At 37.0% G+C, this 27,602-nt stretch overlaps 1 protein-coding gene across 1 annotated transcript in view; it reads right to left on the reverse strand.

Annotated features, from left to right (window-relative positions):
* Positions 1-306: 306 nt before the first annotated feature.
* REEP3 (receptor accessory protein 3) overlaps positions 307-27,602 on the reverse strand; it is a 43,291-nt gene continuing 15,995 nt past the window's right edge. Inside the window, exons 2-8 of the mRNA XM_058841436.1 lie at positions 22,427-22,499; positions 18,085-18,161; positions 17,466-17,586; positions 16,047-16,160; positions 8,770-8,917; positions 4,782-4,933; positions 307-4,041 (exon numbers count right to left, since the gene is read on the reverse strand). Of these exons, the coding sequence (XP_058697419.1) occupies positions 3,985-4,041; positions 4,782-4,933; positions 8,770-8,917; positions 16,047-16,160; positions 17,466-17,586; positions 18,085-18,161; positions 22,427-22,499 (742 nt within the window). The 3' untranslated portion in view covers positions 307-3,984. The remainder of the gene's footprint in view (positions 4,042-4,781; positions 4,934-8,769; positions 8,918-16,046; positions 16,161-17,465; positions 17,587-18,084; positions 18,162-22,426; positions 22,500-27,602) is intronic.

Consider the following 27,602-nt stretch of genomic DNA (forward strand, 5'->3'; position numbering starts at 1 on the left):
CTCTTTTGGGACACTGAACATCTCAATTTAAATTTACTCTGAACCAAGCACCTAATCAAACCAGGTGACACTATAGTATGTTCAAGTTGCCTCTGGCAGGGTACATTTCATTTCAGCCTAAATCAGCTTCAGACTTGGTGGCAGAAAATCAAGAGTAGCTTAGTCATACTTCAAAGAGTTTTAAAAGTTTCTCCAAAGTTCAGATAGATTGTTTTTGTGTTTGAACCATTACAATAAGTAACAGAATACAGATTACGTAGTGACTAGGTTTATAATACTAATTCAGATAATAAAATATCCACTGCATCTTGCTCAAAGCAGTATTTATTAAAGACAGCATCAAGATAAGTCAATGCATAATGAAGTTTCCATCCTACAAATATGTAAACAAGTTGACAGCAAGTTATTACTATAATATAAAAATTAAAGCTTACATTGCATTTTTTTTAAAGCTACTACCTTCAGTCCAAATGTATATTCTGTGGTTTGTAGCATTTAACAGTATAAGTTCTTGAAAAATGTTAAAGTATTGCTTTTGCACATACATTTTTGTAGAAAAAATACTTTAAAATACCAACTTCCTATTAATAAAAGCAACACCAAAAGTAAAACACATTTTTGTCATGAACAGTACGTTGAATGTGTCCAGAATTTTCCCCACCATTCTCTTTTACTAAGTTACCTTTTATTTTAAAATTCATTATATTTTGCAAAATGTATGTTGGATATTATTTGGTTAGGTTCACATACCAAAGGAATTAGCAATATTGGCAATTACATTCTAATCAAAGTCCAGCCTAAGCTTATTTGCAGCTGAGGCCACCAATTTAATCCTCATCTCAGACTGGGTATTTTAGAAGTACAGTAGGCTCTTGCTAAGAAAGCTGTCAGTTCAGATATATTCTGGAAAGGCTTCAAACCTTTATATGATTTAAATGGAAATACATATTCTCCTTTATAACACTTTTAAACCCCAAGTCTTTGTTTAACTACACCAGCAGTCCTGTTGGTGGCAGTCAGTCAGTTCTCAGGTAACACTTTTTTCAGAAGATCAGATAATTTGACATGAACAACATTTTACATTCCAAATCCACAATGAATATTAAACATCAATTTTTAACATTTTTTTCAAGAAGCTTCCTGCAAGAGATAGACAGACAACTTCTGCAGTTGCTAAGGCAAGAAAAGTTTGAAAATTTCCTGTAACTAAAGTTAAAAGATTGTAATATTTCAAAACCAAACTAAACTAAATTCAGCAAGGAGAGCTATGTATCACTGGAATGAAAGCTAATCATGCCATTGTGTGCATTGTTAGCATCAGCTAACAATGAACAGTAAGAAGAAAAAAATTAAGATAATCCAGTGAACAAGTTTGAGGATGAATTCAAAGACCAAAATGAGTCTGAGATATAAAAAGAAAATATTTTTATAGTTGGCTATTAGAATGAAGACAACAGCTAGGAAAACACTGAAGATTTGATTATGTAGGATCTGAAAGAACAGAAATACATTTTTATGCAAACAGTAATGAATATTAATAACACTGCCAGCTTTCCTAATTCCATGCAAGTTCCAGAAAGAGGAGGATTTATTTAGTCTTTATCACTACTGAGCTGGCAAGTTAAGTCTGCCAGAAGTTACAGACTCAGGTACATAGAGACACATAGAGCAACTTCCTGACAAGAGTGTGCTAGACCCTAAAATACTTCAATGATCTCTAGTCCTAGAGATGGGGTAAAAACACAACTCCCATAACAGGATCTACATGAACTTGTAACAGGAACTGTAATTCTGAAAAAACAGCTTACCCTACTCCTTCATGCAGGATTATGACTTGTAGAAAAAGGATCTTTTTTTGCCATGCTTGCTGGTAAAACAAGCATGATTAGTTACAGAAAAATGTGTCAGCAAATGCTCAACTATACAGTAAGAGTTAGAGTGTCCATCTCAGGCCCTGGTTAGTCTACTATTCAGAGACTGGTGAGATGCAAATACAAGAGCTCTAGGTTCCTTAATGTCTTATGTACCTTAACATACAGACAAGCCTCAGGGAAACAGATGAGAAGCACAAACACTCCTGGGGCAGAAGTCCCACACTCCCAGGGAGGTTGTTTTTGTGATCACTCCTTGCCTACAGCTCCTTAGAAAAGCTGGATAACTAGGTACAGTTTTGTTTAGGGGATGGGAGTTTTGCACTGTACTTACTCATTTGGGAGACAGCAGCCTTCCTGTCTTCTGGTATCAAACTGTGTTTCTGAGTTAACTATTACAAACTTTAGCCTTTTAATCACACATGGCCTGCTGGGACTTCTCACTGAAGCACCAAGGTTCCTCAGAGATGCTCTAAGTGCTGTTGCATTTGAGCACAGCTTTGCACATGCCTTGCAGACATTTCCTACAGCTAGAGAGGAACAACACTAACAGCAGATGATTGTCAAGACCTGGGGGAGGGTCTGAGGATTGAAGTCAGAGATCCAAGGATATGAGGAATCCATGCTATGTTCTCTTTGAGGCAAGTAACAAGGTCTGTCCCAAAGATACATAATAAAGTACTATCTGCAAAAAGTGAGTTGTTTCTCCCTAAAGCCACAGTAGAAATATAGTCACACAGAAAATTAAAATCAGTCTAATTCTCAGAACTGCAGAAAATAATATCAAAGGTGACCTAAAAAAGTAATTTTGACAAATCACTGCATTGAAAGACATTTCAAAATTAATCTCTGTGTAGATATACCATGGGATTCTAGGTTATAAAATGACTGACTTAATCAACTAGACCATTAGAAAGAGCTATTTATATGCAAATATTTTAGTAATAACTTTAGCAATAAAAAAAGTACTACACAAACCATTTTAGAACCCACATATAGTATGAAATATACACTCATACATGTTCTAAAGTACATATATATATATAAATATACTTTTTTCTTAAAGCAATGTAGAGCAAAACTAAACCAGGGCCTGACTAACCTATCATATATGACTTTATGGCAGCATGACTTGAACACACAGCTCATGGGCTGATCAGATCCCTGAGGCGCATCACTGGAATTGCTACAAGTTTTACTTACTGCAATTTTAACCAAAAACTGACTTAAATCATGTTATATCTCTTTAGATGGAGGAAGACAGACACAAACAAAACAACCCACAAACAAAAAAAAAACCCCAAAACCACACAGACAAAACCTACACAGCCCAGTAATACATAGAAAGGCACCTGATAATATCATTAGTAGCAGATATCTACAGCATCCTAAGTGTACTTAAGGAATCAAGATAAATTTTAAAAATATCATGAAATACAAGAATTGCTGGCATTCAAAATGTAACTCTAGCCTATGTAGCAAGTCACTAAAATGACGTGCAGTTGTAAATCATTAAGTGTGCAAAACCACACAGTTTTGCATAAAGTGCTGTATGTACCCCAGTTTGCTAAGCTTGGCAATATGATGCAAGATGATGATGTTAAGGATGTATCCTACCTCATCTTTCCTTTTCCTTTCCCACCATCACCCACTGTCCTTTAAACTGTACATTTAAAAATTACACAAAGGCCTTTTCAGGAATTGTAGTTCAGAAAAATATTTCAAGTATATTTATCTTTCAGCGTAAACTTGGGGACACTATGGTTCAATTTTCACAAGCTCTACATACTTACAGCTTCTCTTAATTCAATTGGACTTGCAATTATTTCAATCTGTTCAATACCTCTGGCAAAGGAGTATTTCTTATTACTCATTTAACTCCTATTTAAGGAGTGCTAAAATTCATGCTGTAACTTGTCCAGATTTAAATCTAAACATGACACAATTATAGAAAAACAGAGTAATACTTTATCTGATCACTTGGACTCACAAAACCAAGTCCTACCATATCTGTTCATACAGACTCATTCCAGGCATTGTACAGAGATCTTTAACACTTGAATTCAAGTTACTATAGTACAGCAGTTTCTCTTGCAGGAATTGTGCAGTACACTTAAAAGTATACAGCGGGTCTCTTCTTTACTCTGTATTTTAGTGATCCATATCGTATCTGAGGGGAAAACCAAAATTATAATGAAGTATTGAGTCGCATGAAACAGAAATACGATTCACCTCCCCACTAATCCTATTTAGCAAATGTCTTCCAATGTGCTTTGGACACCCAGTTTCACTAAGAGAATCTACCTGTGACTGAATAAGATAAAGTTTCAACAGAATTGGGCAAGAGGAGTAAGTATCAATTGTTTTCCTGGAATGACCCAAAAACTTTTATAAGACTTCACAGAGATTTATACTGGAGTATCTTTAAATTTTGTGATGCATGCACTAGGATGCTAACTAGGATCTTCTCTTTGTAGATCACAAAGAGTCAGGCTGTTTGTCTATGGCAACTAAAAAATTCTGAATATTCTTTATCTATTGAACAGCAGATGTTTAAGTGTGCACAACACACAGATAATATGATTGTTATCCATACCCCTTTCAAAGTGAACACTTCCTGAAATTAGGCTTGGTGGTGCCAAAATTAGCATCTCAAACACAGAGTCTGCTTTGTCTCCTCTCCCTTGCTCCTTGCTTCATTAATTTCATACATCTATTTCCCCTAAACACTCCAAACTACAAAAGCTCCAAACTTAGATATTGTTGTCACGTGCTTTCTTCCCCATTTAGCATTCTGGAACCCAGTAATTGTTGACAACTTCTCCAATATTAAAAATAAAAATAAATTTCTGCACTATGAATAATGCCAATATACACTGAAAGAACAAACTCAACCAGGATTATACTTACCTCTTTACGGCCTTTAATAGTTTTCACAGATTTCATACTCTGAGTTCTGCGGAGGCCTCTCTGAGCAAACATTTCATCCTCTGAATGTGTCCCCTCCATCTCTTCATCTGTTTTATCATCTCCAGGATTTTTTTCCAGTGGGGTTTTGTAACCTTTAGAAAAAAAATATTTAAAAAATAGTAGCTGTAACTTTTTGACTTCTAAGAAAGCAGTGATTTTCATCTTTAACACACATGATTTATGCTTTTAGATGATGTGCTCATTTCAAAACTGAAACATCTACTTTGCCATGAGTTTGGTACTTCTAATCCTGCCACTTGGTTCCACAGGTATGTAATGCAGTGATTCTTCAGTTGTCAAGACTGAAATCACAAGTTTGCTGACATCTTCTGCTTTACACTGAACTGCAAAAACTTTAGTGATCATCTAAAGAAGTACTTAAGATTTTAGGACACAATTCACGTGAGAGGGAGGTTACACTTATAATAAACCTTTAAAGATCCCTCCCAATACAAACCATTTGATGACTCTCATTCATAGGATCTTTCTTCATACACTCATCCTCCTGCATTTTTTATACCAAAGCTCCTTTCATTTCGGTAACACACCAAAGTACTGTTAAGGGTTGTTAACATACTACAAAACCAGGACCAAGATTATTAGCTAAGATTCTCACTAGAGGGCACTAACTGCTTAAAAATACACTCCAAAAGCTCCTTGGGGTCCAACAGCCCCGAATCTCCACCACAGACCTATCACAAAGCTACCAAATCCAGTCTGATTCCTTCCTCCACCAAACACTCCTTTTATCCCAGAATCTACTGGCTGTAACACTCAGGAACACCTTTTAGACTCTAAACTAAATTTTATCAATTACCTGTGTACATTTCATCTTAAGTTAATATTTTATTTAGGCTTAGCTAATTTTTTTGTCAATTTTTTTTTTCCCTAGAAATTAGAATCACATCATCCATTCCACAGCTACTTGAGACTAACATTCTGTCATTCTCTTCTGCCATTTTAGAGGCAACATATCTCTGCTTCCAGTACAGTTTCAATTAATCTTTTTCAATACAGAAGATTTGAATCACATCTCTTTCTCTGTTTCAGAGTAGCAGTGTTTGCAGTGACACCACTACTTTTTTATCTGTGTTTGTAACACCTGATGCATCGGCATCCCATCTGCCTTTTTCACAGCAAGAACACTGCCAGCTCACCATCATCCTATGATCCACATCCTACAACTAGGCCTTTTAAATCAATTTGCACAGAACTCCTGGCCCAGACAAAAAATAAGATCCAGCTAAGCACAACAGAATATTGCTACACAGTGTTCCTAAATCTATGTGTACTTTTGATCTTTTTTAAGTTCCTAATGCTGAAGAAAATTCAAAGAAAACATGAGAGGTGTATGCTAGATGAGACCAGGACCAGAAACAATTAATTAAGTTCAACTAGCTGTAAGAAAGCTTTTTGACATTTGAGATTGAATATCACAATCAGTGATTATTTATATAGTATAAACTGAAGAATTTTTTTTAAAAATTAGAGCATTTTTAAGTAAGTAATGCTCTCTTACTGAGGAACAGATCCTGCACAACAGCTGCAGTGACATCATCTCTAGTGCAGCTCTTCGTGAATTCTTGGCTTTCTCTCCCTCCAGAAGCTCCAGTTCACACCGCCCTGCACAGGATACCTTCTGGAAACTCCAATTCAGATTAGGTCCCTTCAGCTGGTCACCTGTTCCTCAGAATGGACTAGCACACTATTCATGAAATTCCCTGGACCCCACAAATGCTATCCCTCCCCAAAATGGAGGGATGAGAAGGAATGACAGGCTTAGGTGAAAAGAAATAGCCCAGACCCAGTTCTTTTGTGGGAAACAGCAGTTCCTATACATCATAGTCTTGCTATTTAAAAATTATGTAGTTACCAGATCTCCAGCAAAACCTTCTTTCAAGCATCAGCAGCTCAAGGGCAAAGTGATGATGACAATAACAGTATATGTAATACAATAATGAAATAATAGTATCTTTCAAAAAACCATATATTGGCCACCACACACCATCTTCTGAGTGTTAATAGACATCAGTCCATTATGACAACTTGATGCCTTTATTATTCAGATCACCATATACAATTTTACATTTTGATCTATTACTACAAACCCGGTGTCATGGTTTTAAAGCAGTAACTAAAAAATTACTAGAAAACTTACTTATTTCTTGCTGTGAGATATGGATTAGAACAAGAACAAAACAGGCTTAAAACGTAAAAGGAACAAAGAAAGTTTATTAACAAAAACTACAAGAATAAGAAAACCAGAATAAAACCTCCAGAAAACCCTTTTCTCCCTCACTACCCAACCACTCCCTTGTTCACATGACAACATAGAGACAAAAAAACTTTGGTGGTTAAAACACTCTCAGGTCTTGCTATAATCCTTTCATCAGTCTTTGTAGAGAAACAGAAATCTTCTTCTGCTATCTATGGAGTTTCTCACAAGAAAGCTATTTCTCTTATAGTTTTCTATTTCTCTGATGCCAGCTGCCCGAAAATCCTGCCATCAGTTCTCTCCTCCCATTTCACATCACTCTGAGGTGTGTTATGGGTCAAATGAGTCTAGGGATGTAATTTTTAAGGATGAGTTATTCAAAGGCAAAAGTTCTCTTCATCTGTTTTTGTGAGCTCCCCTGGAAACAGGAGTGTTCTCTTTGCCTCTCAAAGGCCACAGATCTTCAACTATTACTTCTCCCTCTCTGTTCCACTATCTCACAGTATCACAACCACTTCACCATTTGCTTAAATCTACACTTTGAAATACCCTATTCTCCCCAATATACTCTGTCATGAATTAATGGAGGTTTTTTTTTTTCAGAACACTATTGTCCATCTCCATAGCTTTAACAGAAAAATATTTCAGCTTATTAAAGCATCTCCTTATTCTCTACCTCTTCTGAGGCTTAATTCCTTTCTTCACTATCTTTGATAGTTTATAGGGTCTCTTTACATGTTGATTACTCTCTCTTTCTCTCTCTGGAAAAAAGGATTAATCTGCAAGTCTCATCTTGGTAATGAAAGGGTTAAAATCTTGCCCAGGCCTGGTAGCTGCTTCTGTTATCTCTGCCAGAGCAGTGGCTGGAGCTGTCTGCGATGGCCTCTCCTTACTTGGCAGTCTCTGGTAAAACTCAGCAGCGGCAGAAACTGCAGCCGAGCCGGGGGAACTGGCCTGACCCAGCCTGGGCCTGCTCGCCTCCCCCCGACTCCCCTCCGCAGCCTTGTCTGGTCTGGTGGAGGGGAGGAGGAGGCCGAGCCAGAGCCTGTTACCTCTTCAAAAGCCAGAAACCAAAGAGAACAAGAAATTCCTGGACTTTTATCTTAAAGTAGGTGTTCACAGGTTGATCTCACTTTTCAATGGTTAAAACCACTGTCAGTTCTCAGAAATGGCCAGTCATTGGTCAAGAGAAAAAACTCCCATCAGCCTCCAGCAGTTTCAACTTCCCTAGCTCTCAAAGCTAATATTAAAGGTGCAGAACTTAACATATATATAAAGCAGGAGACTGGGAATACCAGTATCATAAAGTCACCCCAGGACACCTGGTAAAGTAATTTCTATTAATTTTCTCTTTTATTTACTGAGCTTCCATATGTTTTCATGTTTAACTTCTTTTAGATTTGTCACAGAAACACTACTTAATCACATAACGTTTGACTTCCAATTAAGTTTTACTTTGGTAATAAGTTCTTGTTGCCAATTGGCAATGACAGGAGTAATGAATACAGTATGATTACACTGACAGTGGATGAGAGTAGAAAGTAATTCAGGAAGAATTTAACTGCCATAATTTACTTTGAGTGTACTCTGTTTAAGTCTACTGGAGTTCTTTGAGGCCTTTTCCGTTTAGAAACAGGTTAAATGCATTTCTGCTCTTCCACTTTTGCTTTGGGTGAATTGTTCTTTTAGGCAGGGAAAAGAAAAGATACATACCTGAAGATTCACTTGCAGAGGCTCTGGTTTTCCTTTTAGCTTCTGGCAATGTCTGATAAGGTCTCTGTCCAACAGACTCATCTCCTTGTATAGTAGTCAAATCATGCATACTGAAACTTCTCAGTTTCTCAGTTATTGCACCTTGGCTCTGAAATACAACAACAGTATCTTTGGAAACCAGACAGAGATTTAACTTTGCTGCTCACCTTGGGTTAAGATGTTTAAGCCCATGCTTCCTTGCTGCACAACAAAATACACTGAACATACACATGCAGCTGCTTTACATCTGATTAAGGTATTGCTTTTACCCATGCTTAACTGTACATTGCTCGCAGATGACAAAGTTACACAAGCTAGCAGCTTAATTACAAATGCTGCATTTCACTCCTTTAATCTGCGCAAATGAAGACTTCTTGGGTGAGGGCAAGTGTTTAAAAGAAACACACATCAGAAATGTTAACTTCAAATATAGCAGCTCAAGGTAGCATGACAGTAACACCTGCACTTTAAAGAGTATGGCTGAAGATAGTTTTCTGCTATTTTATATTTTATCCTCCACAAATCTGAATAAAGTTAAGGAGAAACATGTTAAAAATACACTCTGTAACATAAATTCAAACAACTGAGAAACTGGCAGCACTACAAAAAGAGCTCCAGTTGCCAGGAACTTGACACTGCAAACCAAAGAGGTCCCAGCCTGGACTACAGGATAGCAAGTTCTCTTACTAGTATAGCTTTACTGACATAATACCAATGCAAAATCTAATGCTACACAGGAGAATAGTTAATCACATATGAACATTAAGTATTCCTTCTCCAATTGTCTTCACTTCTTTCCTGTATGGAACATATGGAAATTTCCCTGTTGGAAAGAAAGGTCATCCAGCAGCTCTTTCATCTTACATTAGATGATGTTACTATTAAAGCATTAAAGATTAATTTATTACACAAGCAACTGAAAGAATAAGACCACGAGTAGAGTACTCAAAGTCATGTTAAAATAACACTTAATTCTTCCCTCTCTGGCATAAGGCAAAAAATAACCATTTTAGGGAAAGGTTAACAAGCCTGTGCATGAATTCCACTTCAAGCAAGTGTTAAAAAACTTAATTTCATTCTTACAAATGAAGCTTTTAAGTAAAATTCTTCATTTGATCAGCATGTTAGCTAGCAGGAGCAGAAACCTGGGTACAATTCCATACACCTTTTTCTGCAACAGCACCAGCAGAAGGCAATTCTGGTGTTGCTGGCCACAGCCGTTTGTTCCCACACTTATGACAACAACTGCTTGCCATTGGTAGACCAGCATACTGAATTATTCCATGCTAAAAATAGCCATGTAAAGTGAAGAGACAATTGAATGAAAGCTCTTTAAGTCTGCTTGGGTACCAAAGGGCAGGGGGGAAAAGTGGCTGAAACCTAATTTTAATTTCCTAATGACTAGCTATTAGTACAGCATATAAAATTAACACAGTGGACAGAGTGCTATTTAAGCACAAGAAACCTATTATAATTCTTACTCCACCATTCATATATTGTCACCAAACAATAACAAAGAAAAGGTTTCTTGTGAGAGAAGTAGAAGCCTTAACTTTTCTATCTCTTCCTACAAACTTGTAGGATTACTCAGTTCTCAAAAACTTAAGTACAGCCTGCCTTTGAGTTAAAAATGCACTATGAACGCTGTACAGTGTCTGTATTAAAGATTATAGAAATTCTGAAGTCAAATTTATTTCCTCAAAATGGCTTAAGACAGGTCTCCTAAGGTTCCTCCTAAAGCAGCAAAAATCCTGCCCTTTCACTACTCCACTTCTTGCACTGAAAAGCATTTCAAGTAAACTACATCAGGAACCAGCTATACTTTATCAGCTGCTAGGACATGGAGAAGAGAACTGGGGAAAGAACTGCTTCTTTTGACAAGTAACAGCTTACAGTATATATATTACTCTGCTATAGCATAAAGACTGTTCATCAGTCCATGTCCAATGCTTGAAGAGGACTTAAGTCTCAGTCACTGAATGCTGGTGAATATATAAAATGGACCTAGTTGGTTCACAGCAGAATCCATACAAATTCAGCACAATTCCACTCACCAAATGTGAAGAGTCTGCTTAAAATAGTGACAGAACCTGGTTTTGGCCAGCACCAGAAGTATAGAAAGACACTTGTTTAGTTGCCCAGAAAGTTCATTCATCATGTGATATACTACAAAAAGACATTTGGAAATTGTATAGAATGGTGCAATTAAGATTATAACAACTAAAACACTAAGAATTCACATTACAAGCCTGTATTTCTTATTCCACTGTAGATAAAGGACTAGATCCAAGCTAGGAACATTCAGCCCTATTTTCCAGTGAAGCCTTTGGACACAGAATTTTGTTTTTCAAAGGGGAAAAAAAGTCAAGTATGTGCCATAAAATAACATTGTGCCCTTAACCAAACTGCATGGTTGAGCTGGAGCTCCTGTGGCGCCTCAGAGAGGACATAAGGGATTTATACAATGGGCCATTGGTTTCAGAACTACTTGCCAAGATGGAAAGTTTTACTCAAGTTACACACAGAAAACACTGAGAAGTTTGAAAGAATATATATACAAATAAAGATCCAGTACACATGCCTGAGAGTCACAGTAGGAATGGGAGTTGCACAACCACTGGACAGTCCCCATCACACATACTAACCCTATGTAGGTACTCCCTACAGTGCCCCCAGTCTCTATCCCACCCCGGGAACATCCAGTCTAGCCAAATCAAGATTGATATCTACTTTAACTCCACTGCATAGACTGAAGGACAAATTTCAAGGTGTTCTGTGGGAGTGTACATATCACTGTGCTCACACTGCATTTAAGACTTAAGATTCTTCCACCCCCATGCCCAAAAGCAGCAGTTGAATTGCTTTCTGCTGAAACAAAGCATTCTGTGAAGATCTGGATTACTATCGGCTTAGGATAAAAGTCTGTCTGAAAAATATTAAATTCCTTCCTACTGCAGGAAATGTGTGATTAAATGTTCTCCACTGCAGGAAATGTGAGAGTAACATTCACATTTAAAATAATGCTTTAAGAGCTTTGATATTTTGTTTGAAAGGTCAGAGTTACAGCTTGAAAGCAACTTGTTTGCCCTAAAAACTGAAATTCAATTGTAGGTGGAGCTGAAGAGGACCTCCTGCTTCCACTCCCATGCCATGGATATGGCAGCAGCTGCCACCTCTCCCCAGATATACACACTCCAAGATGCTGCTCAGGACAAGATGGCACAGCAGTTACCGCTGGTGGCCTGTTACATTGACAGTTCCTGCCCGTAAGGAAGGAATACATTAGGCTGCACTCAGGCCAGAGGCTGGTGACTAAATTACAGCACAAAAGACTGAGACATATATTTACAATGCCAGGGGCAGAAAAAAAAATTAAAAGAAAATCACACAACTTAGCACTAAAATTTCTATGTATGCAAACACTGAAGAGAGATGAACTGTGAAGTCTGTGTGTTGTCTTAAACAAAATGCAAGTCTTTGAGAATGATTTTTCTTCATTATTCAATAGCATTTCCTAAAACATACTAACCATTTTTTGGAGTCCATTCATTAACAGTGACCAATGTGACCAATTAAAGTCATAATATGTTTTTAAATCAATTTTTTAAAATAAATAAAGCCTATTTAAGGGTCTTCTTTCAAGACTACTCAGCTTCTAGTAAACTATTAGTATGCAGTCTCATCTGCTGACCCTCATATATGAAATTACATTTTCTATTCTGTTATTGAGCATGTAATTTTATAGTCTGTATGCTTAACCCAGGGAAGTAAACAAACACCACATTGTCTGCCTCAGGGACTCTTTGTTCTTTAAACTGGACTTGCACCCCTCAGTGGCCAGGATCACTGACAGAAGCTGCCTGCCTCCCTTGGATGAGTTCTCAATGGACTCTACAGCATGCAGCACCCACATTCTCAGCTGTTCTCTCCCTGATCCAATCCAAGCTGACAGGGAATGACTTCTGTTCCCTCTCAACCTGGAGAGGGACTCCTGTCCCATGAATGACCTCTGCAGCATGACAGGCTGTCCCAGCAGGGAGGTGGATGAAAGCAGTATTGCTCCCCATAGTGATACTGGCTGTGTGCCACAGCTGGCTGCAAGATACCTCCTTCCTCTGCCATGTCCTGAGTGGGAACAAGGGGAAGTGTGAGCAAGGTCAGGAGAATAATACTCAATTAGCAAAAGGGCAGCAGATTCAGGATGACTAGAAGGCATTCAGAAAACACAGCTCTCAAAACATATTATCATCACCAATAACACTTTACAATTTAACACTATTTGTGTAACCCCATAAAGAGGGACAGAGTATTTCACAGCTTAATTAGCAGTCCCCCTGCTCATAACGATAAAGACACCAGTTTTCACTAGTAGCTCAAGAAATCTGAATGCATGGGTTGGCAGAAATTGAAACACAGAGTAACCATCATCTCAGAAGACCTGAAAAACAGATGAGTATGAGATGTATCCAAGTATGAGATGTAGCACTGGAACTTAAGCAGTGTGAATATAATTCCCCCAAATCCATAAACGACTGAGCTATTGAGGCATCTTGTTTCTGATTCCTTTACTTATAAAAATTTCCTTCAGTATATACAAACTCAGCACAGACTATCTTTCATCTGTAAATCTCCTGAAATCAGGATTTCACAAAGATTTGTTTTCTGACATGCTTATTTAACACTGTTTTGCTAATGTATTTAGCAGGTTTTGAAACACTACATTTTATATGACCAGTGGCTAACTAGTACCAGCTAAAAATACAGTATGAGAATGTAAACTATAAGTCAATACTCTTGCCAAATACATTTAAATTTAACTATAGGGGAGCAGGTTTAAATCTATGTCAAATTTCAGTAGACTGACCTGGCCGGCTGTTCCAACCTCCCTAACAGAGCCAACAAGCCTTTTAATGGTAATCCCCTATTCCTTTGACAACCCTTGAAGAAAATCACTCTCTCCCACATCTAATATTCAAAATATTTCAGCAAGTTTCCAAGCCATTTTTAACACCCTCCTAAAGTCAGCATAAGCAGTTTTCTTGGACACTTTAGTGTCTTTTGACATAGGTTTAATCTTGCACACGTTTAGCCTCTCCCCCTCTCCTAATTCGAGATCTGCTATGTCAGAATAAGCATATGTGCTCTATTTAAAAAAAAAAAAGAATAGTGATGAAAGTGTGTCCTCTTTCCCATCAAACCTGATCCCACTACTTCAATTCCATTCCTGAAATCATATAGCATGCTCCGCCAGCTCTTGGTGAAGGGATAATCATTTCACCTGCTAGAGGCAGCAGTTAACTCTTGAAAAACAGGGAACAAAATCAAAAACACATGCATTGTGTCCATTTGCTTGCATGAAGCAGGCATGCTCAGCATTTTGGAATGACAAACACAAGAGGCTTAACATGCCAAAATTTTTTTTTTTTTTTTTTTTTCAGTGAGTCTTCTCTTTCATACTGTTTAAAAATCATGCCTATTTTAGGTCTTTGGTATTGTGGTGGTTGTTTTTCCCAAGCATCTGATCTGCACTGAACTAATTCTGTACAAATATTCATGAGCGTGTTTAACAAGTTTTAACAAATAGAGCAGGCATCTTGCGAGTCACAACTGAATAGCAATAAGGTCTAAACACAGATGTTTCAGAAAAAGTTATTCATTATTTCAGAAGAAACTGAGAGGAGATATTGGTCTTATTTATTTTACAGTACTTCTGTTACACCCTAAAAGTTAACAAAGAAATATCCAACCATAGCCAAACACAAAGAACACACACAAATCATAGGAATCCTTACAGGTGCTTCTTGTAATAAATTTGTAATACAAAGAACTTGCATTTTAGCATTTAGCAATTAAACTTTATTTCCCCATAGAACACTTTGGGTGTTTGTTTGTTGGGTTTGTTTGGCTTGTTTAACTAACCTATTTTCACTCTGGATACTTTAATTCCTTTGGAGGTGCATTCTATTGCATTCTAAATTATTTCATGTCTTAAGGCATTATTAAGAATTTGAATAATGAAGAAGAAACCCACAGTGATCAAATGCAATCACTTTCTCAGTATTTTAGGCTCATTATGACCATATTTTAAAACAAAAAGTTACAATGCTATGCCACCCACATGCATCTCTAAGAACAGAGAAAATGAGAAAACAAAATATACATGACTACTTTTCCAAAGCTTTTTGAGGTAGCATGTAAAAGTGTAGTTTTTAGGAATGTCTTTTATTTATAATGCAGGAAGTTCACATAGAAGCCCAGACATTTAAGTTAAATGCCAGCTGTACATACTCAACTTTGACAGCCAGGGATCTCTTCATTGTTTTCTGTTATCTACAGACAGTGTTCAGGTTTTCAGTGCTGTTACTATGAGCACAATGGTTCCATTTATTCCTAGGAAGAAATTATTCCTGATTGCCTTAAACCTGTGATTTCACTTGGACATACAACTTTTTCTCTCTATACCTTTTTTTTTTTTTTTTTTTGTGTGTGTGTGTGTGTGTGTGTTTTGGTTTAAATCACTATTAGGTAGGATACACATTGTCTGAAGTATATTCCTTTCAGTGGTGCACAAATTGGTTACAATCTTACATATTAGCCTGTATTTTGTCTTTCTAGACCCAGAGCCCTCTGAAATATTACAGGTTGTGAATTTTTGTGGGAAGGTAATCTAGGAAAAATGACAGATTACTTCATAATTTAATGGAAAATCTATGGCAAAGCAAATGCATTCTAAACACCAATAGGCAGGCTTATGCTTAGCATAATAATTTAATAATTCACTCAAGTTGCAAACAGGTTAATTGTGTCAAGGTAATTTTTATCCATGGTAGTAGTCCTTCATGCCTAAATTCATTATGTGGCATTACCTCAGGTTGATTGGAGAAAAACAGCAGAAAAGCCAGAAGTCCTTTAAAAAGTTTGTTTATCAGTAAGAAAGCACAACAGAGACAGAAAAGAAACAATGGACATCTTTATTAAAAGCCTGCACAGAAAACTTGAATGGTAACTTTTGAATTTAGAGTAAACTGATACACCATAATCCAAGAAATAACTGCAACCATCTTAAACAAAAAAACAACAAACATATTATGAGAAGAGGGCTGCAAGCCTTTAATTGTGTCCCAGGATTTCAATACATTTGCAGAATTTATCTTTTTTATATAAGAGTGGTAAATCTGCAGTGTAATGACACTGTTTGATATCAAGCTCAAAAGCAATTAATGCAAGCAGAAACTTACCTTTACAGCTGCTGTCACTGCAGCAGTTGCTGCCAAATTCAACCCCTGCCTTCCAAAATTCACCATGGTCTCATAGCCTCTTTCTTTGGCTTGGACAATGTACTCATCAATCTCCTAAAAGAAAAACGTATTTAAATTTTAGAAGGCCGTTCATAAGAGAGCAAAGTTACCCCACAGTATTATTTTCCCATCAGTAAAGGAAGACAGAAGAAATATTTAAGAAAATATTTAATGGGATATATCTTTGTATACAGGTGTTTTATTCATTACAACTCTCTCATGTAAAAAAATATTATATGTGATCAAACAAGAAGATAAAGTACATCACTTCAGTACAGCTCAGAAACATTGCAAAAAGTTCCTTAGAGAGTGTAAGCTTAACTTGTTGGACAAAAGTTTTTCAAGAAATATCATACATTTCAAGAAATAACATCATCTTACATGAGGAACTAAGTCAGCTCCCTAGAAAGGTAGAGTCAACTTGCAAAGAACTTCCAAAACCACAGCTTTGAAATAGTTAAGTACCAAGGACAATACAGTTACAACATTTATCTCCAGCTCTGGTAAATGCCTGGAGTTGAAGATAAAGTCTGCAAGGTACTTCCCAATAGTTTGCAGAGTACAGGGAAGTATCCCTCTAGCTCACAAAGTTGCAAGTTGTTTATTGCACAACATTTAGAATGTCAAGATACTTACTCTGCTCCTATCAGTGACAATCTTACTACCTGCTTTACCTAATAAAGGCCAAGCCTGGCATTGACCTTCAGGAATGTTATTTTCTGTAGTGTGAGGTTTCTCAGTGCTTGTCTTCAGACCTTTGCTAATTGCTCTTTCCCCTCATCCAAACAGGATGCTGAAAAAGAGCTAAGCAGAGCTGTGTCCCTGTCATACTTTGATTAAAGCAAACCATCTTCTGGCTATTTTTATGTTTGGGTATTTACTGTTGCAGACTGGTTTACCCTTTAAACTCAGTAACAAGACTCTCCTCTTGTCAGTTTGCAAACCAAAAAAAGTCATCGATGTCAATCATCCTGAGAAGTGTTATTCCTCGTTTATGCTAAAAAAAAATGTTAACATTAACAGCTTTTAGTAAAGCTGTGTTCATACATTCACATGCTTGCAGTAGAAAGTTAAACTGCATCACTTCCACTTAACTGGACTCCTCAGAGTGCACCAAGTAGAGCAGGGAACATGAAGCTCTCATGTCAATAGGAAGCAGGACCTGGTCTGCTCAGGCAAGTTAAACAGAAGCACAGACATGGACAATCATGTGCACTTGATTCCACTAGTCCAAATTCATGCTGCCTGGCAAGACAGTAACAAGCTGCTCTGCTCTTATACTGTATCTAGCAACAGCTTTTATTTCAGCATATGTTGTTTCCATATTAGGCATTAGAAATCTGAGAAGTTATTTCTTACCCTTTCTTTAGAAGAAAGCAGTGGGTGGAGGAATTTTCTGTAGATTAAACTTGCCCCTCTAGTATATGGGGAAAGGAGCCAGATAACAAAAGCTATCTTCAATTCATAGTACAGTGGAAACCTACAGACAAGTTAAAGTTTGCACAAAATCAACAACTGCAGTAGAAAATGTACAGCAATTAATCTTTATAAAGAGATCTATTAAAAACCCACAATTATATTAGCATTTAGGATTCTTCAAATACAAGAAGTTGCATTAGATAAAAATTAAATGAGTTACGGATTTATGGACTACTGTCATTTAAGCAATTAAAACAGTTAATATGCTTGTTTTTCATTATACACTCCTACAGAGAGAAATTCTAGGCCATCCTTATAAGAGTTCCATTCTCGTATTCAGTTTCTACAGTGGAGCTAGAAACGTTATAGTCCTTACTTCAAGTGACAGTGTACAGCAAATTTGAAAGCAGATGCTGTTCACCTATGCACCAAGATCTTTTCCTGTAAAAAGGGCTATTAAACTAGCATGACTTCTTAATACAAAATAAATCAATACAACTCAAAAAACATCAGAAACAAATACAGTTTCCTCTACAGTTCATAAAAAGCAGGGTCTTACCAAGAGACCGTTAGGTCAGTTATCGTTTCGGTAACTGTATAAAGAGCAAACACAATCCAGTACATCATCCAGCGAACCTGAAAATTAAAATAGCATCTTCACTAAGAGCTTTAATTTCACTTTTAGACATAATATACTATACACTGTACAGTTTTTTCAGAGTTATCAAGGCAAGACATTCAACACTATCTCAGTCTTCCTAAACCAGGTATCAGGTGAAATGATCAGGTGAAGATTCCAAAAGATTTCTGTTCATAAGTAGAATTGGTGGCAGCTGCAACAAGCTCAGTGAAATGGCTGTCACCAGGATCACAACCTCACATGGGCTGATTTCAGATTTGATTCTGTCTCTACAAACCTTTAGCGATATAAAAAAACCAGTGCAAGATCAGTAGATTATCCTAAGTATGGAAAACAAATCCCACCATAACACTAACAGATATTTCATTCTCTTCTACACTTAGCCATATGTTCATACCATGCACACGAAAGTCAGCATTAGTGAAGCATCCCTTGCTTTCATTTCACAGTATGTGTTATTCAGCTTCACATTACCATTAAGTTCCACGTGTGAGATTACTGGTATGGTATTAACATGGAGGCAAGGCAACATAAAGAGCATTTTCATGGAGATTTTAATTCTATTTATATGCCAAGAACTACAAAATTCTTGTCGATTAAAAAGTTTACGTGTTAATGCTTCAGAGATTTACATGTATAAACCTATTTTTGTTTATGGCTTATGGTATATATCATTGCTTTGAAATCAGACAAAGTTCTTAAAATAGTATAATTTGTTTTTGTAACAAGTAAGAGAATCACTACTTTTTCTTGAGCATTTGTTCAAATTTGGTTGCATAAGCTGATTACATGTTTCAGAATAAATACTACAGAAATAGTTCCTATGCATTTGTCTTCCCTAAGCTATGAGATGCCAAATGCAATGTATTTCCAAAATAGGTCACTGCAAACCACCATTGGTTATTTGTACAAACTGAACATCCACATGTTCTTTAAATTCCTAGGAAAATACCCTGCAACAACACAAAACCATTTAGAAACAAACAAACCCCCCAAAAACACAAACCAGCAAAAACTAAAACAAAACCACCACAACTGCTAAGAGACTAGTTTGAACCCTAAATTCATGGTACTCTCTTTCAAAGGGAGGATATATATATTCCTCCCTTTGAAGGTGTGTGTGTGTGTATATATATATATACACTTACACACCTTCCCACAGAGGATGTGGCTCAGATTTAATCTTCCCTTTTAAAACAATCTTATTTGAAGTGGACTTAAGTAACTACTCTAAACCTAAAGATACACTGCTGCCTATTTCATGGATGTGCATTATAGTTTAAAACCACTTCTTCTGTCAGAACCTGAGACCCATTTATCTTAAATGCTTTTCTGTGTTTCAGTTTGAAAAGAAACTCAGTCATGTGATAACATTCTTCAATTTCTCAGAGGATTTAGATATTTTAGGCTTGAATAAACAAAGACAAATGTACACAACAGCTGAAGTTATTGCTGACAGGCCATGTGATATTTAGACTGGTGACCCTTCTATGAACCAGAGTCAACACCTGAATGAAAATTAAATCTAACCTTGCCCCATCAACTTAAGCAGAATGCAATGCAATCTTTAAGAATCCTTCCAAGACTGTATTTTCCCCCAATATAATTTATCTAGGTTGTTCCTTCTTTAATCAACATCTATTAATCCAATTAAGAACAGTGTAAGTGGAATTTCTCCTGAGCTTCTAGGAACAGTAAAAATGTCTTGCAGGAGGGCACATGAGATCTGCCAGGAGACCTCCTGACTGGGCAAAGATTCTATAAACCACAAATCATATTCTAGTATGCAGTAACTAATGCAGTATATACCACAAGTATCAATGATGTAACAAATGAACATGTGTGACTTAGGGGGGTTTTCATACCAGAAAAAAAAGAGAAAAGGACATGAAAAATTGAAGGTCAGATTTCACACTACTGAACACTATCACCTACTTTAAGTAACAGAATCTTCAACTGAGTTTTATTTTTCATGTTAAAGAAAGTGATTACAGATTTGTTTAGTTGAGGGTTTTTTTCCTAGCATCCAAGTGTTAAGCTCATCTTTGTTGGTTTTGTCTGAAGCACATTCTTTCAGGTCAGGATTTTGAAGCCAATATTTGAAAAGGCTGGTCTGCTCAGACATATAAACTACATTTCAGATGCTTATTTCAAGTGCTTTGGTGCAATACAGTGAAAAAACATCTCAAATATCTTAGCCAACTCCATTAAACCAGGAAAATTACAAGAACAAATAAATCTCCTCAAAGGCCCAGATTCTAATTTTTAACACTGAAGTCCATAAGTTTTTTAAATTACCATAAGCAGCACAACACTTTTTTCCCCCCCCAGAAATAATCTTTGACCAATTTGCTGCATCATGACCTACACAACAAGTCAAGATGTCTATTCTTTTTGTTTGTTTGGTTTTTAGTGGTGGAAGTAGTGCAACAGTAAAAAAAATATTTTACTGTTACAAAGCTCTTATCAATTCAGCAACAAACACAGATGGCTCCTGAGCCACACAAAACCCTGCAAAGGAAGTTGTGCTTGGACCATAATGTGAGTGGCAGCAGACTTGTGCCATTTGGAAAGCTGCGTTTAAATCTAAACCCTTTACTGTGAAAGAAGATTACCCAGTTGAGAAGACGACAGCCATGGGTCATCCCTAAGACTTATCTGGACAGTCAACACAACCAGCAACGGAATGATAACTCACTGACGAATCACTGTCATGCCCTGCTAATCAAAAAATCACTGTGATGGGTCTTATCCATTTTGGCCCCCTGAGTATTTTGTATATGACTGCAAGTTCTGGGACTATTCAAAAGACCAAAGGCACACACTAAAAGAGCTGAAAAAATATAATTCCAGGCCCTGTTAGCAGGGGTCCTGTGTAACGACGCCCAAGAAAGACATTTAGGTCATGGCTAACTGGACAGCTGAGAAAAAATTCTCAGTATTGTAAAAGATTACTTTTCTTTTTTCTAGAAAAGACAGTGCAAGAGGCAATGGTAACCTCTTAAATTAAAGAGACTTCCTTTATTTTGTTTGGAAACTGCTATGCCCTACTTAGCCTGTGGATTCATTTTGAAGGCGCAGGGAAGAAGAGTAGATTCTAAATTCTTTGCATTATAGAGTTTCCTGACAGAGTAATACAAGCATGATACAGAAAATTCACCTCTTAGTTTTGATGAATTTTTTTCTCCTATGAGTTTAGCTCTGGCAGGCACCAGCTCTATCTCACAAATTAGTGCTAATCAGCTTGTACACAGAAATCAGAAGTACAAATACTAAGTCCTTTGAGGCCTTGATAGGGTGATGAGGCTGAATTAAGACATTCAAGGGGAGGAACAACAGCTACCACATTGTACAGCTACAGTGAAGTACAAAATTAAGACATCACACATCAGACAACAGCCTTAGGCAACGGCTATGGTTAACTTATGGTTGAGTTAAGAGTAACTGATGGCCCTGACCCCACCCTGAGACAGGCAGCCAAGTTAAGGGCAAGATTCAGGACAGGTGAGTTGCTGAAATCAAGTCAGGCTGTCTCTTAAAATAAGGAAGTAGCTCAGTGACTAAGTGACTAGCTCTTTGTGACTGCATCTGGTTAACATTCTCGTGATTGTCCTCATTGCTCACACTGACAAGTAAATAATTTAATAGCTTAATTAAAATCTGAAGTAACTATAACTGTGTTTTTCTCCATCTTTTTCTTTCATCCCTCTTTTCTCCACACCACTTTAACCAAATCTTTTCCTTCCCTGGTTATGTTTTCTCCACATTGAGGAATAATAGATTAACAAGAACTACCCTTTTCTTAGGTAGGTTTTGAGTCTCCTATTGAGCTATGATACTAAGCTGCTGCTCTTCTAGTGGTAACTGTGAATCAGTTTGTCAATACTTATACTTGAAGTGTTGGCAGAATTAGGAAACTTTCATTCTACCCCCTGCCCAAAAGTGCATTATTTCTTGTACTTTGCTGAAATGGAACCAAGACTTTAAAGTTTACATTAAAAACACTCTTTAAAAAAAAAAAAATCTATATACAGCATAGTGTCTTGAAAATGTTTCAGCACAAAACTATGTAATGTATGAGATGCCTTAACTTTAACCTTCCAAACAAAATCAGAGGATTACCACTAGATTCACATAGGCATTGTATCTAACAGTAAAACAGTCAATTCAAGCTTTCACATGATTTATTACACAATGAAAATGTCACATATCTATGTCAGCAGAGGCATGCAATTAAACAATTAAAACGAATGAGACTTACATATTCCTTCACATTTTTTGTCTTCACAGCTTTGTATGAGTAATATGCGGGATACAGCATCCCAAACACCAGCCTATTGAAAAACAGAAACAGCCTTCAGGATTTGTTACACTGTATATGACAAAACAGTGACATCATTAGAACAATGCAGTCACCTTAATACAAAAAATCCTGTTCTCTAGCAATTAAAAAAAAATTGGGGGGTGGAAAAAAATCAGTGTTATATGTTCCTTGGATGAAGTTTCATTATAGGCAAAACTAGAACAACATGAACAGAAAAGGGTGTATGCCCTAAAGTCAACAAACTGTTTTGTAAGGCTGCTTCTGATAGATAATGTAAACTGGTTGTTCTGGTTCATTTACAGGTAAAACCAGTCCTACAGCCTTTCAACACCAGAAGACATCAGAAGATAGTGCTGGCAGTGCTATGACACTTGAAGAACCTCTGAACCTATCAGTAGTTTATCACAATCATCTACTTTTATCAGACTACCAGAAATTTATTTCAAGACAACACTGACTTACAACATTTCATCTCCTTTTGCTAGGAGTCTGCAACAGCAGCATTTAGAAATGGAGGAAAATCAGGAATTAATCCACTTTTGCTCAGACAGCCAATTGCTGCTGAAATTCATCAAAAGCAAGATACAGAGCAGGATGAGAGGGTGCCAAGCAACCCATGATGAGAGCACAGTAAGAACGAAGATCTGCTTTAACTCAACTTTGTTACAACACAGTACTTTCTAGTAAAAGTCTTGGCCATAGACTAGAACAGTCCTTTATGAAAAATGAACAGCAGTAGTTACCATCTACTACCTGATAAATGCAAGAGCTCCGTATTTCTATTTCACTGTGGGAAATAAGAAAAGCCTTACAGAATTATGACCTTTTTAAGCTTTGCTAAATCCTGTTCACTTCTGTTCACAAAAAATCACTCTGGGAAAGGGTTCAGCTGCCAGCCAGATGGCTGGAGATTGGGTTGATAGTCACCTCGTGTGTGAGGCAATGATTGGTTGGGGAAGCATGCGGACACCACTTGATCAGAGCTGAGTGGGTAAAGGGATGCACTGAACAGTGACACTGCACTGGCAGGCAGCCAATGCACACTAGTTTTGGTTAAACTTCATGTATAAAAAGGCTCGGTTTGTTACAATAAATGATCATCACAGCTAGCAAGGAGGTCTGTGTGTCTTTGTTCCCCATTGCTATGTTTCACCACCTTGCTACATTTTGTAAAATTAAGCTAATCACCTGCCTTTAAATTCCACCTGGCCTGCAACAGCCTTTAGAGAAAAGTCTGGCTACACCTCTATAGCATCAGTAACAACTTGCTCTAGGTGGTTACATGGGAGAAATTTGCACTTGTAGGGATATCCAAAAATCCTCAAAGTTCAGAACTTAAAAGTAATTTAACATCTCATAGTTAGACAAAGGCAAAGTTATTTACCAAAGTAAATAACCAAAATTTTGTATTTTATTGTTGCCCCAGGCAGCTTTAAGGAGTTCTACCTACACAGCCACTGCAGAAGACTCTGTGATACTACCACAGAGCTTTGTGAGTGTACAAGACAACAATGTAAGTTTGGATTCAACCAGGTTGATATACACCATTTTCCAAGCATCACTCTGGTATGTATGCAGAAGTCTTCTGCTTGGTAGGAAGCAAATTTAGAGTACTAAACTCATTTCCAACAGTTAACGTATAATACATAAGTGGGGGGAAATGGACTTGCTAAAAACAAAGATTAAATACTTCCTTCTATATCAGACACCACACAGACTGTTTCTCTACCCTTAGTGCACAGAGTTACCCCTGGAAGGAAGCCTCTTTCAGTGGGATACTGGCAGAGGTTCTAAAGTTAAGCTGTAGATGCCTCAAGCAAGAGAGGTTGATAAAATTATGGAAGCATAATTGCAGAACCCTTCATGTTCTGAAGGGTCTTGAAAAGTCATCTAGTCCAATGTCCTGCTCAAATCAAAGTCAACATCAGATTTCAACCAGACTTCTTAACGATTCAGCCAGTCAGGTCCTGGAGGCTTCCAAAGAGATTCCACATCCTCTCTGGGCAACTTATTCCAATGCTGAATGAACCTCTTTGTGCAAAAGTTTAGTTGTATTCAGCCAGAACCAAAAGTTCATGACTATTGTATCTTTTGAGTGAGCAGCAGAGCAAAAGAATGGGCCTGGCTCTCATAACCACCAAGAAGTTGCATGAAATTGCTCCCAGTTCTCCTCAAAGTCTTCCCTTTTATGGCTGAACAAGCCCAGTTCATTCAGGCACTCATCACAAGTCATGTGCCGATGACCTTGATGGCCTCCACTGAACTTTCTCAAATAAATTAACATCTTTCTGGTATTAAGAAGCCCGAAGTTGAGCACAGTCAAATAAATAAATTTCACATCTACATTGCCATCCTCGTCAACACATAATTTCCTCTTAATTTAAAAGTTACAAAACCCAAAGAAAATCCTGTATTTTCTTAAAGAGCAAAGAAGGCTCTAAGATAAACAATGGGTTTTAATACAGAACAATAAAAAAATCACTACATGATTATAAGTAAGACTTAAAGCTAGTTAATCATATATAGCTCTTCCACAAAACAAGGTGAGATTTGAACAAAGCTTCTGAGTCTCATGTGCAATCCTGGCATGTATTGGGCTTTTACTCATCCAACAGAGTTGTTAACTGCTAGTACTACAGAGGAACCAAAGAGGACTTCAAGCAGGTCTCCGCAAGATTAGATCCCTCTGGAGTGGGAAGGGATGGTCACTTCAGATCACTCAAACCAGTACTGATATGGAAGAGGATTAACAGGTGCACCTTAGTGGCACTTTCACACCTGGATACAGGTGTTCAGGATTCCACATTTCATGTTACACTGGATGTAACAGAAGATGGATCCTGGAGCTGTTTAATATAGGAAAGGCAAGTTGCTACTCCACTGGAGCAAAACTTACCTACACTTAAGATGTTGAAAGGCCTATTGATAGAGTCAAGACTACCTGAATTCCAGCTCAACAATATCAACAACTGTGTTGTAACCTGTAGAAGCCTATCCAAATACAGCTCTGCTGCAATCCTCAGACCTTTTAACCTAAGGCCAAGAAAAGCAACAATTGAAAAACAAAGCCTGAATGGTTTTATTCCGAGCTATGAGAAAAGCCTGACAACACAAGTTAAAAATCTCACTTCACCCAAATAACATGAGATCCAGAAACAGAAGGAGACCAAACACCTTTCATTTTGTTGGAATTCTGCAGACAGCAGCACTTCCTTTGATTTTTGTCCCTGTGGAAAACCCTGTTAGGTAACACACCAGCTCTAATGTCTCTCACCTTCCCTTGTTCTGGCTGAAATTATAACAATTAAGTATCAGAGATAAGAAAAGCGTTTGTTAATCCTTTAACCTATAAAACAGACTTTATATGGGTGGAAATTATTTGTTCAAAGAGAAGACACAAAAGAGGTTCCTGAGTACCATAACCACCAACAACTGTCTCACATCTCCACCAGTTACTGGTCATCTATGCACCTCTCCCTAATCCTAAAAATACCACTCCAAATGTATTTAAATAATTATTAGTAGCCTGCTCATGTGTCTTGCAATGAAGCATATCAAAGGGAAACAGCTTGGGTCTTTCAGTTTAGAGATTTTTCAGCTATACTTTTCCACTCACTTTACTGTCATGTAGCATCACTTCTATAAAGACAGAAAACAACATACTTTTAAATGGCAATTTATCCTCTAAACATATCAATCTCAATATGCTATAAATATAAACTAGGACAAAACAATTTCGAAAACACTTCTTTGGAAACAACTGATGTTAAGCAGAAAGCTTACTGCAGCAATAATAAGTCAATCATAAAACTAAAGATGACATCAAGTTAAATAAGGACACAAACATAAGACAAACAATAAATGTAGCCAATTTTTCCCATCTAGAAAAAATCTGTTACTCAATACTAGTCAAATCAGGAGTTAAAAAATACCTATTTTAGTAACGACTTTGTTTTAAAGAATTTTTCCAGAAAACACTTTAAAACAGAGTGCAGAGTGGTTAACACCACAATATAGCATTATTATATTATTCTGTAATATTGTTATAATTATATATAAACCAATATATAATAATTCAGTAGCATTTTCAATATTGCTATAAAATGGAAGTGTTAGAAAAACTTGTTTTCTAACTAAAACTTCTCCACTGACTCACTAGAAGTCAGTAGATATGATTAAAACAAAACACCAACACATTTAGTCAATAATAATAGGAACCAGTACTGTTTTTATCTCCTTACAGCCAGAGCTGACATCGAAAGTGTGGAATGATGCTGCTGCCAACTCTGACACCACTTTCTTCTTCACACACGCGAAATCCTCTAACTTTAGTTAAACCGACCAGGCAATTTTACAGTCCAAAAGCCAACTTGTCAACAGTGAGTGTAGCTGAAGGCCAGCAACTTTTACCTTCCATCTATGTATGATTGATCAGTATACTGGCAAAAGAGAGACCATTGGAGCTGACTGAGGCAGAAAGAACAGGAACAGCAGGGAACTTGGTCACACAGATGGCTATAAAAGCCCCACATGTTCTAGTCCCTTTCCTTTGGATCTGTATCTCCAAAAGTTCAATCCGTATCTCCAAAAAGTTCAAATCCGTCAGCAACACCTACTGCTACACACTGGAAGTACATCTATCCTCTGGAATTTCTACAGCAACCATACAGCTACTTTAAAGATGTTCCAAATTATTCTATGGCTTTTCAAATTTAAAAGCTCGAGTGCTATTTTTAAAAGTGTGGTTCGTATTTCTCACTGAATATGAGCACACTGCACAAATGTAGCAGACAAAAAAAAAAGGCAGTTTCCACAGATGGAAACAGGTTTCAGCCAACTGTGATATAATTTACTTTATATTACTAGTAGATATGTGAATAATCCTGCTTACCAATGTAATTTCATTGCCAGTTTTAAGTCCAGCTATTTCCGGTTTTCAGCTGTACTCAGTAGCTACCATAGCATTCCATTTTAGGTATAGTTACCCCCTCTACAGATAATTTTACTCATGTAAAGAGAAACATTCCTCAAATTTATTAGGAGATTAAAATAAAAATACAAAGAAAAAAATATCAAAGAGCCTTTAAAACTGGATAAAACAATCTGTGTATCC

Source organism: Poecile atricapillus, chromosome 6 (assembly GCF_030490865.1).
Source record: "Poecile atricapillus isolate bPoeAtr1 chromosome 6, bPoeAtr1.hap1, whole genome shotgun sequence".
NCBI lineage: Eukaryota > Metazoa > Chordata > Aves > Passeriformes > Paridae > Poecile > Poecile atricapillus.